This window comes from Polistes fuscatus, unplaced genomic scaffold (genome assembly GCF_010416935.1).
Source record: "Polistes fuscatus isolate 324 unplaced genomic scaffold, CU_Pfus_HIC Scaffold3, whole genome shotgun sequence".
Classification (NCBI taxonomy): domain Eukaryota; kingdom Metazoa; phylum Arthropoda; class Insecta; order Hymenoptera; family Vespidae; genus Polistes; species Polistes fuscatus.
The window spans coordinates 3,543,388-3,557,413 of NW_025113107.1; the positions used below are offsets into that span (position 1 = coordinate 3,543,388).

Genomic DNA, 14,026 nt, shown 5'->3' on the forward strand with positions numbered 1-14,026 from the left:
GAAGAGATAAAGAAATTATAAAAATAAAAAATAAAAAGAACGTGCGGTCGTAAGGTGGGGCTTTTTTCCGATTTCGGGGGCGTGCGGTCGATAATTTTCTCGGCCGTGACTTATAGTACAAAGTAAAAGAAAAAAAAAATAAAAGAAATAAAATAAAAAAATAAAATAAAATAAAAAAGGGGAAGTATAACATTTAAGGGATAATTAAATGAACGATTGACAAATGTGACAAAGAAGTTGAAGCAAAAATAAAAATTAACAAACATAATAACGAAGTACGAACACATTCAAATCTAATAGGAAACGCGCAGATTTGTGAACATTTTTTTACAAAAGACTTAAAAAGAAAAAAACTTGTAAACGCTGTAAAATTATGAATTAAATATGATGAACACGACGCGGCGATATAAATTTTATAATATATAATAATTGTTGGAGAATAGAATGCACAGGATCGCAAATCTCGCGATAGATCGATCGATCGATCGAGTTGATATTCCGATATTTCGATGATCTTCACAGAAACCAAAAAAAAAAACGATTAAAAGAAAACCGTAATGAAAGAAGAGGTGGGTGGGATTACGGAGATGCTAACAAAACAAAATAAACAATAAGTAAATAGCAAAGGAAATGGCAAGTTTAAGGAAACGCATGTTTAGAATGAGATAATGCAGAAACACTGCCAAAGATCATCGTGCATATGCATCGTGTATATCTTTTTCGTTTCGTCGATCATCATCGTGTTTTTTGCAATCCCTGTTGATCATCATACCCGACGACAAGGAAAAAAACAAGAAAAATTAAAAGTATGATAATGGATCACTAATACTTCATCGCACACTAGTACAAATGCTACCTCACACACGACATACAGGGTGCACGGAATATAAAACTTATAAGAATCTCTATGCATAAAAAGAGAAAAGAGAAGATAGAAAGAAGAGATAAAAAAAAAAAGAGAAAAAAGAAAATAAAATAAAGTGTAACCACGCTAATCTGATACGCGAAATAATATTTTACGATATTAACCAATATTTTTCGAGAATAATCGAAAGGCGCGCGTTGGGGCGGGTGGGGGGGATTGGGGTCTCTTACCATACCGTTTGTATTTTTTAACAACGACGACACATTATCATCATTCTCTTCTTTTTTCCAAATCGGCTTAAGAAATTAAAATGATAAAAATTAAAAACGAAAAAAAAAGAAGGAACAGGAAAAAAATATAAAGCTTTTCAAATTGACGCCGTCGTATTTCGAATCTATTAAGAGAACAAAGATATCGAAGAGAAAAACTGAACAACAATAATAGAAATAATAATAAATAAATATAACATAAAATTTGATTGACAAAACAAAAAAAGGAAAAAAAAAAGAATAGAATGCAGAACAGAGAAAAAAGAAAGAGAGAAAGAAAAAGTGTTTTTGTTTGTTTATTTTTTGTCAATGAATAACTAGACGACAATTCGCGAAAAAGAGGGGGAAGGAAAAAATAATAATCGTTGGTCGATTGGAGGAATATCTTTCATCGAGAGAGATGATGATAGGTTCGAGATTCTTTTCGCGATCACGAGTCCCACACTCAGGTAAATATGAAAACCAAGTACAAACTACAAAGTAAAATAGTCGGTAAGGTTTTAATAAACACAAATCAATAATAATCAAGCGATGCAATAGTTCGAGCATATAGTAGGTTTAAAAAAATAATAAATAAATAAATAAATAAAAAGAAAAACAAAAAAGAAAAAAGAGAGAAAGACGAAGGGAGAGAGAGAGAGAGAGTGTGCTTGAGAGAGAGAGAAAATAGTGAATAACGGTCAATGTTCGTTCATTCACCCTAATTAAGTAAAATAATTACTTATTATCGTATATGAAACGACAAAAAAGAGAAAGCGTTGTCGCCCGAATAAACTGAAAAACTTCGTCTCTTTTCTTTTTTCGTCATCGATTATCGTCAAGGAGAAAGAGAGAGAGAGAACGAAAGAGAGACACACATACAGAAAAGTTCATGACGATGAAAAAACGAGACAGAAAAAGAAAATATTGTCAACGTTTTGGGTAGATCGAATGAAAAACAACAAGGGAGAAATAAAAAAAAAAAATAAGTAACAATGGTAAAGGGGATTCAAGACGATCAAGAAATCATTAATTTGGTCATTAATTTCATATGGCGATAATCGATTATCCCTCGAACCCGAACGTGTGTATTGTATTATATACTTACGTTCGAACTGGTTTATCATAATTTATGACAATCTACTTTTCTCATTCTATATCTCCATCGTATTCCTTACACTGCCGAACTAACGAAAAAGACGCTTTGCACGAATTTTCCAAAGGAATAGAAGAGAAAAAAAAGAAAAAAGGAAAATAAAAAAAGAACGGAAAGAAACACATCAAACACACACACACATATATTTACAAAATAGTCCCTATTCCCCCTTCTTCACCCTTTTACAATTAGACGCGTCGAAGAAACTTCCTTGTCATTCGCTTTTTAGATTTTTCGTTGTTTGTGAAATCGCGCATAACATTTTTTTTGCGCAAACTCGTACGACAAAATGCGCCTTGGATTTTATTCGAAGGAGGTTTTCTTTTTTTTTTTTTTGTTCAAACACGAAACACATTTATATTTTCATTCCTTTCGATTTTCTATCGACCCAAAGAAGCTTCGCGTATCTTTTTTCCCGCTATAACGTTTGCCTTTTTTTTTTCCTCTATTTCTTTTTATCTTTTTAATCAAAAGATCGCGAAGAGGCGCGTATTACTTCTGATTCCCTATTAGAGAGTCCTCAATCTCAAAAAACACAGAGACACTAATAACAGAAACACACAAAACACACGTGCGATTATACTCCAATTACATCGTATTCGTACCTGCAGAGATAATTACGTGTCGACGACCATCGGTACATAAATAATAATAGTATAACAAATATAGACATAAAACTTGCATTTAAATAATGATATAAATAATAAGTATACGAAACCGTTTCTACCTCAACCTTAAACCGCGTTAAGCGGATCTATCGCGATTACAAACAAGAAAACATATATAACATAAAATATCTACTAAATACATACACATAGAAGAAAAAACACACAACAACACAGCTAAACACGCATACAAACAAATTCATAAAACATCTATCGTTTTATAATAATTCTTTTTTGTTCTCATAGGGAGATTTTGTTCTCCATAGGATCTCTAATTATAAAGACACACGGTATACGTACTAATGAACGAAAAAACACACAAACACGTATACACGCACACGCACACCATTACACACATGGACAACATGAATATAATATATACGTAAATGTAGTATATAGTAAATATATACATAATATATATGTGTATAGGAAAGGATTATACTATCAGGATTCTCCCACATACGATACATACATGCAAATTCCTACTAAGTTCCTCCGTCTCCTATTTTCTTCCTGTACCATTTCCATCCATCAAATACCCCATAATTTCCTTTCTTTTTCCCTTTTCAACAATTTTCACGAATATATGTAAATACATCCGATTATATTTATTTATTTATGTTTCTATGCGCTGGACGCGTCTATGTTACATGCAATTGCAAATTAATCGAATAACTATTTCCTATTGATATAAAGAGATGAAAGGACGAAAAAAGAGTACACTCATTTTTTCAATATAAATATTACTTATATATATATATGTATATTTATAATATATAATTGATAATTATATATTATAATTATTATTATATATATAAATAAATATAGATATATAAAATATATATATATCTAAAGATAAGAGAGAACATACTTGTTAGAATATAAGAGAGACATACAAAAAAAAAAAGAAGGAGAGAGAGAGAAAGTTGTATGCGCGTTCTATGTGTACGTGTGAGAGAAGAGTACATGTGATAATAAAAGAGTGAATGAACGAACGTATGAAAAATAAGGAAGCAAAGAAAAAAAAAACGAAGGGAAAAGAACTGCCCCCAAAATCGCGACGCGCTTTGCGGCCCCGCAAATTGCGACCGAGCGTTAGAAACCATTATTGATAATAATAATGATTAAATGATAACAATAATTATTATTATTCTCTCCTCCTCAATAATAATAACAATAATAATAATAATAATAATATATTACGAAATAAGCACAATATTACAAAGAATCAAAGAAGAGCGATACAAAAAGGTATAAGAAAACAAAAGTAAATAGGAAAAAAAAATTATAATAAAGAGGAAATCGACCGATGAGAAACAAACTAAAAAAAAAATCGACGATATAAAAAGATATATGAGCGCAAATTTCAAATTTTTTTCCCCGCCGTAAACGAACGGGAGGGGGGGAGGAATTGTGAATAATTGTTCTTCGCGTTAGAGAAAATATCGCACACTCGCGTATTATAAAAAATACTAAAATATAATACAGAGCACACGAATGAACACAGGAAAAAAAGGAGATACACAACATCATATACGCCATTATTAATTACATACGAGATCGTTTCGAAGCGGCATTTTTTAACGACGAAGAAAAATTTCAAAAAATGAATCTATATATACATATATATATATATATATATGTATGAGATTTATTCGTCGTTCGATTTTTGCAAAACGTACAAAGTTTATTATTATTATACGCTTCGAGACGACGAATAAGAATTACAAATTACAAAACAGGAGAAGAGATATAAATATAAGAAGAAAGAAAAAAAGAAAAGCGCGTTTATCTTGCACAAGATGGACGTCGTTCTTTTTTTTTTTTTTAAATCAAATCGATGTTCTTCGAATTAATCAATATCGGAGGAAAAAAATAAATACTATGTCGTTTATTTCGATTTCGATGTAATTTTCAATCCGGATTAGAATTGCCGGAATATATCGTTACGTTATTATTTTTTAAATATTTTCTCTTGTTCTTGTTCTTATTCTTCTTCTTCTTCTTCTTCTTCTTCTCCTTTTTTTTATCTTCCTTCTTCTATTTTTGATTTTTTTCCTATTTCTTGCGTTTAATGTAAAAAACGCAATAGAGAAAAAGATATGGATAATAAAGAAAAAGAATAGAAGAAAAAGAAAGAAGGAAAGAGAGAGAAGGAGAAAGAAAGAGAGAGAGAGAGAGAGAGAGAAACGTATATATATATATATATATATATATATATATATATGTTTATGCACGTAGAGATCGATAAAACGATGTTGTAATATCTCTAGCAGTTCTATCTCTATTTATCTATTTATCTATATCTATCTCTCTCACTCTTTGTCTTTTTCGTCCGAAAGAAAACCGAAGAAGAAGCGTCTTGGGGGGGGGAGGGGGAGTGTGTTTTTTGTCAGGGAAAATTACGTGGTTACCAATTTTGTTTTTAAGTTGAAAGATTAAGTTTACGTTACAATTATTGAAAATGAGAGAGAGGAAGAGAGAGAGAGAGAGAGATTCACGTGGGATTAGGGTTGTGTAGGGTGGATCGGGGTGCTGCTTCCGTTAACAAAAAAAACAAAAAAAGGGAAGAGAATAATAAAAAGGGATAGTAGTATCGACGTGACGTTTCCATTGGCGAAAAAGCTATGCGATCGTGACCGCCCTGTATAATTCTTTCAAGGATTTTCTGTACACGCAAACATCTTCGGTAGAGAGAGAGAGAGAGAGAGAAAGAGAGAGAAGGGAGGGACGAGGGAGGGGGAGTTGAGAATAAAGGAAGAAAAAGGGGTGCTCGGAAACAAGGAAATCGTATGAAGAAAGAATTCGATCGATTTCTTCGAAAAATGTCAGGGCAAGCGAGCTTCGCGTTATGATTACACATATTTTATCTATACGAGAAGACAGACCTGATGTAATTTCTGCATCTGTGTGTGTGTGTGTGCGCGGGCGTGCGTGTGTGTATGTGTATTTGTGTGTATGCGCATGTGCATGGAAACATGAGAAAAAAAGTTGTCGAAGTAGAAAAGTGTTCGTTTAAGAGAATAGTAATTGCGTTTTTATTATGCTAAAAACAAAGAAAAGAAAGTTCAATTTGAGTTGGTCTGTTAAAGTTACGAGTGTGTTTGAGAAAGAATTATAAGATATGAGTGAGCGATAAAAAAAGAAAGAAAGAGATTAAAATAAAAACATGTACGTCGAAGCTCTGCCAAAACATCTTTTGCAAACTAGAATATTGGAGTGAAAGATAAAAAAAAAGAAAATCTTTTCTTCCTTCTCAAGACGCGAAGAAATGCGAAGTACCAATTTTCTTTTTCTTCGTTTATTACCCCGAGCTACCCCGCCCACATCCGTGAAAGAAAGATAGAGATAGAGATAGAGAGTGAAATAGAGAGAGAGAGAGAGAGAGAGCAGAAAAGGGGGCAGAGGTTAGTTTTTCGTCGTTGAGTGTAACTCAAAAATCCTTTTTGTTTGTATAAAAATTAATCGAAATTTAATTAAACTATTAATAATTGTTCGATTACTGTAAAACAAGAAAAAAAAACTACCATTAATTATAAATTACAAAAAACATGAAAGTCAAGAGAGTTGGAGCAGCCTTTTTTTTAAATTTATTCCATTTCGATCATATCCTCCATGTTTTTTCCCTTCCTTGCTTTTTTGTTTGTTTGTTTATTCTTCTTAGTCCCATTAGGGAGAGAACCATGGGTCGGAATGGGGAGCACCTTAAGAGATTTTTTTATTCAGACAACGACGACTTTCTTTTTAATCGTTTGTTTTTTCAAAAATCAAATCGAAGGCCCGTTCCGCCATTGCTATCAAAACGGAATTTGGTGTACCGGAAATTGGCGAAGGCAATATACTTGCATCCATTATTCGCAAACCGTTTACTCCTCTTACTCTAAAAAAAAAGGAAACGAAAAATATAAAAATAACTTTTGTTTTGTAGCATTTCGTATTGCAGATGGTACCTTTTTTTTTAATTTTTTTATGCGTGAAAATTACGCGTAATTAAATATTCGTCTCACCTTAATTTTTCATCGACCACCGCTTTATTGTCGCCGCCCATTCTACAACTACCACAAGGATGATGACTGGTTACCCCACCTATTTTCATAACGCATTCTGAATATTCATGATCGCTATAATCTTGTTTGAAATGTCGGCATTCCTCAAAATCGGGAAGATGAACGCGTGCACCAAACTCACGAAACTTTCTCGAATTTAAAGTCTCCACTGCCAGATTGATGGCTGCAAAAATATCGTATCTTGTTTTATATATCCGGTGTTAACATTAAATTTATTCATTTATTCATATATTTTTTTCAATAATTTTTCGTCACATACTAACCGTTATGAGTGCAATAAACGTCATCGTCGTGTTGAAGATATGCCGGATCGATTTTGGGTTGATCAAAAATACTGCGCGATCTCAATGTAATATTTCCACGACTTTTTGGTTGCAAACAAGTAGCGAGATATAGGAAACCCTCGTGTCCGGTGTCATTGTATGCAGGAAAAAGCGATCTGAAAGTCTCGGTTTGATAATTAGCAATGTCCTTCAATAACTTTTCATCGGTTGAACCCAGTCCGAATAGAATAATACCGCTATTGTTAACGCGTGCAGTTGCCAAAACACGATTCGTCGAAAGTGATCCTTATTGCATACAAAAATCAAATAAAACACAATCAAAATTATAACCGTTGGACGAACAAAAATTATCGATGAAGTTATCCTTTAATTACCGGTTCCAAGTATAAAGTACTTTGCCATTTCTTTAATCGATTGCATCTTTTTTAATGTCAAACTAACGGGTGCTTTCAAATTAACGTATATCGGTATATTCAAATGATCGAAAAGATTTTTGCCGACTTCTGGGAGATTGCTCACGGTACGTATCTAGACAAAAATTCATTATTTATATAAAAATTGTGTATATCAATCTGTTTTATTGATTATATTGGATTTTATGGTTTATATATATATATATTAATGATTGAAATAATACCCCATATTTGTTGAGATCTTGTCTTGGTCCTATACCAGAAAGCAAAAGTAACTGAACGGTATTTACAGTACCGGCACAAAGAATAATTTCTTTTCTCGCATTTATTTTTCCACGTGAAGCATTGTTGTAAAGTACTTCTACGCCGATTATTTTGGTATCGTTAAACGATATCTGAAAAGAAAATAAAAATAAAAGACCGGATTTTTAATTTAAAACATTTGTTAATGATTTAATTAGATTTTACCTTGGTAACCAGAGTGTTCATCAATACGTGAAGATTGTCTCGATTCAAAGAATTTAGTAAATATGCGTGATAGGTACTCCATCGATTTCCTTTTTTGGCGGTATAACTGGCCTTTTGAAACGTGGCGTCATTAGATCCGATCGAAAGTTCAGACTCCATGAAGGCCACAACTAATGGCTCGTCCGATGAAACGGTAGTCACGCTCATGGTTTCCATGACTTTTTTAAAATACGGTATTAAATCACCGTAGGACCATCCCTTAGGCCAAGTTTTGTAATCATCTGACCTCCCAAAAGAATGGACGAGATAATTTATTTGACCGCTACCACCTAATCCTTTACCTCTTGGCCATGATTGTTGCTGTGATAATAATTATATCATCAAATATAATGAATAATCGATATGTGTATATGTTATAGAACATATGTTACCGAACATGGTATAGAAATTAATCTTTAAAATGTGTGTCAGTAAATATTTCTCCCTTCAGCTTTTGTCAAGGTTGCGATAGAGTTTTTTTTGAGAGGAGAGGCAAGTATATAGGAAAAGGAACGTTCTCTCCCTTATTTCTTGTTTCAATACATATAAACTAGAACTACTGTTACCCCTTCTTCTACCCTTATTACGTGGAAGTTTGGAAGATGAAATTCTTATAGTTAGATGGCTGAGAAAAGGCGTGCACGTGTGTGTCCACATTACTGAAAGTAAAGATCATTTCGTGATCGTGTGAACATATACCTGTCATGGTTTGTTTCACTTACAATATCTTGAGATCCCCCTACCTCTCATGTTCTAAATACAACTAACTGGAGCATATATTTTAAATTGACGAAAACTTTTTGGACACACTTCTATACAATGCTCGGATTATCTATATTAACCGTAACATGTATACTTTAATTTAATTAAAAGTGAAAATAATAATCTAAACCCTCTAGAAAATGTATATATGTAAATGCGAATATAGAGAAAGTAGCGTTACGTGACTCCAAAGTCCCAACGACGAGAACTTTTGGGTCTCTGTTTTATAAGCCCAATCTAAGCTGCTTCCTTGCATCAACGGGGCCATCAACGGCATCACCGACATCCAATTGAAATAACCACCCGCTTCCACGAGCAGTACCGTGGTATTCGTTAAATCCGATAGACGCGATGCTATCACGCAACCAGTCGTACCAGCTCCAACTTTGCAAATCAAAGAATTTAACTAACAACGTGGATAATCGAAGTTTTATTAACGATATAGGGTTTACGATTGTTAAGATGGTTAATATATATTTTTTATTAATATTATGTTTATGTAAAAATGGTTAATAAACAACATGACAAATCGCATCATTCTATTTTCTGATGCAACTTTTCATATGGGATTTATTTATTTGACTTATCAAAAAATATTCGCGTGTATATTTTTATATATTGTGACATTAAATTTACTATTAAAAAAAAAAAACAAGTTGTTTTCCCTTTTAAAATAATATCAAAAATTTCACTTACTCACCGACTATATAATCATAATAACTATTTGGAGTTTCAATGATACTGATTGGTTTACTAAATTGATAATGATAAAATAACGATAATATCAGAACCATAAATGATATCAAAATATAATTTCGCATGTTCTTAACGTTAAATAATAAGTTAAACGTGTATATCACATCAGAAAAGAACGACCGATATTATCGGACTGTGAAACCTACGCACAGTGTCGTTGCTTTTGTAGAAGCGCAACGTGCTATAATTGACATATCTAATTAGCGTCTTGTAATCGATATACGTGATCGTTGATTTTTCTTATCGCGTATATATTCTTAGGTACGTTTTGTGGCGAATTAAAAAAGACAATTTAATTTATTTTTATAATGTAGATAATAACGATAAAAAATCAATGCATAAAAAAACATATATACATACAATTAAATAATAAATTATTTATGTATCTACGTAATAATTTATCAATGAATTACCGACATATCTACGGAGTAGTTTCGTCAATGATTTACCGACATATACGGGAAGAGTTACAATCATTGCAAAATTTTTCAATATTTTTACTTGTAAAATTCTTAACAAAATATATAAATTAAATATATACAAAACATTGTGTTTAACAATGGTAGATAATATGCATGAAAACAAAAATAGAAAAATCGTATTTATTCTGTTCCAAAATGAATCAGTTCTGCATCAAGACTTTCCAAATCTATTATAACAGCGGCATGAGATGTCGAGAATTGTGGAATACAAACTAGTCTGACAACTTGATTTTCTTCGCCTGTAAATAAAAAAGGAATTAATAATTGATTTTAACTTTTAATAACAACGTAAGAAAACAATAAATACCTTTAAACAATTTAGTTTCGTACTTATTGGCATTCCCTGTGAAATATATATCAGGACATTGTTTTATTATGAATAAATCTTTTTCATTATACGGGTAAGATGGTAATGTGTCTGGTCCAGTCGGACAAAAATGTCTCCAAATAAGAGTTTTTTCTAGCCATTGTAATGGAGACATATCTTTAGAACCAGAAGCTTTCATAATATCTTCGATAGATTCACCACTCGAACCCATTATCAAACGTTTACCAATTTGGCTGACCCATGGATTAGAACCACCTTGAAAACTTGCAAGTCTAAAAGGAAATATATTTAATCAATTTTGAGAATATCATTTAATCATTTATCTCTCATTATATTCTAATTAAATAATACCTGCATGACTTTGGTAACATGCAAGGATGAAGCGGTTTTTGTGGTAACAGCCTATTACATGGATCGTGTTGGCCTGGCATTAAAGTAACACCACAGCATTTTGCAATATTGGAAAGAAAAGCATCTAATTTTTGTGTCGCAGTTACAGTTTCCGCTGTATGTTTCTGCTCTTCTATTTTTAATGCCGACATGTTCAAACGTTCATATATTTTTTTGCTATTGTTAATACTATTGCCTAAAATAATAGAATGTTAATTAGTGTAACATTCCATTTATTGCGATAAGTCAAAAGTATTTATATATATAATTTATATTACCTGCTATAATAAGCCGTACAACGGATGCTTCCTCTTTCTGAGCTGTTATATCACCAGCCATTCCACAGATCCATTCGCGTAATAATTCTACTGCTATGTCATCTGAATTTTTAATAAAATTTAATCCAGATATTAGAACGATCTTTCCGCTTGAATTTGAATTTACAGTTAGGTGAGTTTGCGGTGCGCAGCCTGGGAAACACCAATCTTTTACCTAAATAAAGTAATATATAAAAGAAAGGATTTCAACAACTAATAAAATACAATACTATTTTTAAAAGTATTTGAACTTACGGTAAATGTACCATCTTTGCCTTCATTTCCTAATACAGCGCATATTAAACCAGTAACGACGCTTTCAAGATCAATTAAATTACCAACCAATCTAATGCGTAGCTCCTCATCTTCTAAGAATACTTGATCGTTTTCAGAGCAATAATCAGATTTTTCAGGCTGCAATGTCAATCTGTTGTGCTCGCCAACCTCTCTCAAAATTGATGGTTTCCATTGCTGATGTTTATATAATGTTCCAATTATAGCACAAGTATTTCCCGCAATAGCATCTAAATCAGCTAATTTTGTAATCCTGACGTCTTCTAATAAATAAAATAAAATACATATTACTTTTTGGTTGCTTAGATATCTGACAAAATCTTTTCAAAAATATCATTTTTGTATCTTACTCCATTTTGCGTTGACATTTGCTGTCAAAACTTCTCCAAGTTCTTTGAGTCTAGCAACATAAACGTTTGAATATTGTTTTGAGTAATTACTGATTTCTTGCGTTAAGGTAAAAGATAAATCTTTATATACAACGGAATTCCTTTCGAGAACGTTTACACTTCCATTTTCTTTATGTTTAATTTCATTTTTATCATTTTTCAAATTATTCTGAATCATTTTTAATGATGATAATAATAAATATTAGATTTTGTCAAGGATTCGCTACAAACAGGACACTAGCAAAATTGATGTTTTCCTTCCTTCTAACTATATTTGTGATGGTTATAATTTTTTGAAAGCAAAAACCGGAAGTGAGTTCAAATTGATGATTTAATTAGATGAAAATAAAATATATTAAGTAATATTATTTTTTTTAAGTATATTATATATATTTTAATAAAAGACTGCCTTTTTATAGAACTAATATTTATATTCTCAAATTAAATTGCATTGAAGTTATCTTCGGTGAAAGTGTTGAGTTAATTCGTCGACTTCACACCAGGTCTTGTAACAAAACAGGTTACACATTTATGTGCAATCTTTCTATTATTGTTACTGTGCAAGATGCGTATTGAAACGTGTTACTTTTGCTCTTCTCGGATATTTCCGGGACATGGAATTCAATTTGTTAGAAACGATTGTAAAGTAAGTAATCTTTAAATTTATTATTTTATTTTTCTAATAAATTTCGAGTCAAATGGTCGATAGAATTGGATTTAACCAATTTTTGAGGTTATGTCACGTGTTTCTATATTGATATAGATATTGATATTGATATTATTCTGTATGAAACTTTTGTTAAACAATCTATTAATTATTATAATTTATAGATTTTTAGATTTTGCCGGTCGAAATGTCACGCGGCATTCAAAAAGAAAAAAAATCCAAGAAAGGTTAAGTGGACCAAAGCATATAGGAAGACCATTGGTAAAGAATTGGCAATAGATCCATCATTTGAATTCGAAAAGAGAAGAAATATCCCAGTTAAATACAATAGAGAATTATGGACAAAGACTGTGGAAGCTATAAAGAAAGTCGAAAACATCAAACAGAGGAGATCGAATTTGCATATTATGCAACGTTTGCGCAAGGGTCGTACACTAGAACGAGAAAGGGATATTAAGGAAGTACAACGTGATCTATCTTTGATAAGATCACCAGCTGCTGGACTTAAGGAAAGAAAGAAATTGGAAGAAATAGCAGAAGAGGATGTTGAAATGCATGAATCCGACAGCGAAATGGAAACTGAACAGTTGCTAGAAAATTAATTTGTTTTTTTAATTAATGCATAATATGAATTCGAAGAACTTTGTATTATTTAGGAACAATTAATATTTAACTGTTAAACTTGTACATAAACTGAATATTTAATTAGACTTAAGTTTTTGTAAACAATTTCTATGGGGATTTATTTCTGCAAATTATTTTTAAATTCAGCTTCTAGAATCATGCATGCTTAAAAGTAATTGTAAGTAAATATTTGATTATTTCTTTGTACCAACTGGGTTTCATGGTAAACCATGGTTTACTTACATTCACATAGATGGTAGCACTAATGTGATGCGTGCAATGTAATTTAATCAAATGAAGAAATTAGATTACAGATAATAGTCTTACAATTAATCTTTTAATTATTATGCACGAAACTGTTCTAAGTAATATATTATATTATATTCTACAAGATTTTGTAATGGCTAACATAATCTTGGAAAATTAGAGACGCAGCAAAAGCATCCTATATATATAATTTTATCAGATGAAATTTTGAAACATTCCTTGTTTAAAATGCAATCTTCGGAAGAACCAGTTGTAGCGCGACTGGAAAAGCATTAAAAACATAATCGAAGTAGAGACAAAATGGGAGAGCTTTCAACTTAGTCGCTTTTATAAGAACGTAAGACACACATTAGAAGCAGTGAGGTGAAGAAAAGGAGCTTTGGGAAGTGTTCGTAGTCCGAGGTGTGACCAAACCTCGATGACACTGCAAACACTCGCTTGGTGTTTCCAGCAATTACCAGACCAACCGAGGAACTCTGTTTGCTTGCGGTACGAAATGTGTTACAACAACACGGTACGGCAAAAGAAAGAGACCCATAGCAGAA

The 14,026-nt window shown here is 31.9% G+C and overlaps 3 protein-coding genes across 3 annotated transcripts; 1 reads left to right on the forward strand and 2 right to left on the reverse strand.

Annotated features, from left to right (window-relative positions):
* Positions 1-6,219: 6,219 nt before the first annotated feature.
* On the reverse strand, positions 6,220-10,030 carry LOC122519691 (neither inactivation nor afterpotential protein G). The gene is made up of 8 exons (XM_043639327.1): positions 9,668-10,030; positions 9,149-9,351; positions 8,167-8,526; positions 7,923-8,093; positions 7,660-7,813; positions 7,265-7,570; positions 6,942-7,164; positions 6,220-6,814 (listed from the first exon to the last, which is right to left on the reverse strand). The coding sequence occupies exons 1-8, from the start codon at positions 9,786-9,788 to the stop codon at positions 6,679-6,681; spliced, it is 1,674 nt and encodes a 557-aa protein (XP_043495262.1). The 5' UTR covers positions 9,789-10,030; the 3' UTR covers positions 6,220-6,678.
* A 281-nt stretch (positions 10,031-10,311) lies between these two features.
* On the reverse strand, positions 10,312-12,364 carry LOC122519908 (DNA polymerase delta subunit 2-like). Its single transcript, XM_043639708.1, has 6 exons — positions 11,885-12,364; positions 11,496-11,797; positions 11,202-11,415; positions 10,885-11,119; positions 10,513-10,805; positions 10,312-10,444 (listed from the first exon to the last, which is right to left on the reverse strand). The coding sequence occupies exons 1-6, from the start codon at positions 12,099-12,101 to the stop codon at positions 10,326-10,328; spliced, it is 1,380 nt and encodes a 459-aa protein (XP_043495643.1). The 5' UTR covers positions 12,102-12,364; the 3' UTR covers positions 10,312-10,325.
* Positions 12,365-12,428: 64 nt separating this feature from the next.
* On the forward strand, positions 12,429-13,319 carry LOC122519910 (probable ribosome biogenesis protein RLP24). Its single transcript, XM_043639710.1, has 2 exons — positions 12,429-12,569; positions 12,755-13,319. Exons 1-2 carry the CDS (start codon positions 12,489-12,491, stop codon positions 13,190-13,192), a joined length of 519 nt encoding a protein of 172 aa, XP_043495645.1. The 5' UTR covers positions 12,429-12,488; the 3' UTR covers positions 13,193-13,319.
* Positions 13,320-14,026: the final 707 nt, after the last annotated feature.

What these genes read in the sequence shown, in the direction of transcription:
- LOC122519910 (XM_043639710.1), top strand. Translation starts at nt 12,489, where the DNA reads ATGCGTATTGAAACGTGTTACTTTTGCTCTTCTCGGATATTTCCGGGA. An exon ending in TTGTTAGAAACGATTGTAAA is followed by an intron (nt 12,570 to 12,754) that starts GTAAGTAATCTT and finishes TATAATTTATAG; the next exon opens with ATTTTTAGATTTTGCCGGTC.
- LOC122519691 (XM_043639327.1), bottom strand. Translation starts at nt 9,788, where the DNA reads ATGCGAAATTATATTTTGATATCATTTATGGTTCTGATATTATCGTTA. An exon ending in TGAACACTCTGGTTACCAAG is followed by an intron (nt 8,094 to 8,166) that starts GTAAAATCTAAT and finishes TTTTCTTTTCAG; the next exon opens with ATATCGTTTAACGATACCAA. An exon ending in AAGATCTCAACAAATATGGG is followed by an intron (nt 7,814 to 7,922) that starts GTATTATTTCAA and finishes ATTTTTGTCTAG; the next exon opens with ATACGTACCGTGAGCAATCT.
- LOC122519908 (XM_043639708.1), bottom strand. Translation starts at nt 12,101, where the DNA reads ATGATTCAGAATAATTTGAAAAATGATAAAAATGAAATTAAACATAAA. An exon ending in TGTACGGCTTATTATAGCAG is followed by an intron (nt 11,120 to 11,201) that starts GTAATATAAATT and finishes CTATTATTTTAG; the next exon opens with GCAATAGTATTAACAATAGC. An exon ending in CGAAACTAAATTGTTTAAAG is followed by an intron (nt 10,445 to 10,512) that starts GTATTTATTGTT and finishes TTTTATTTACAG; the next exon opens with GCGAAGAAAATCAAGTTGTC.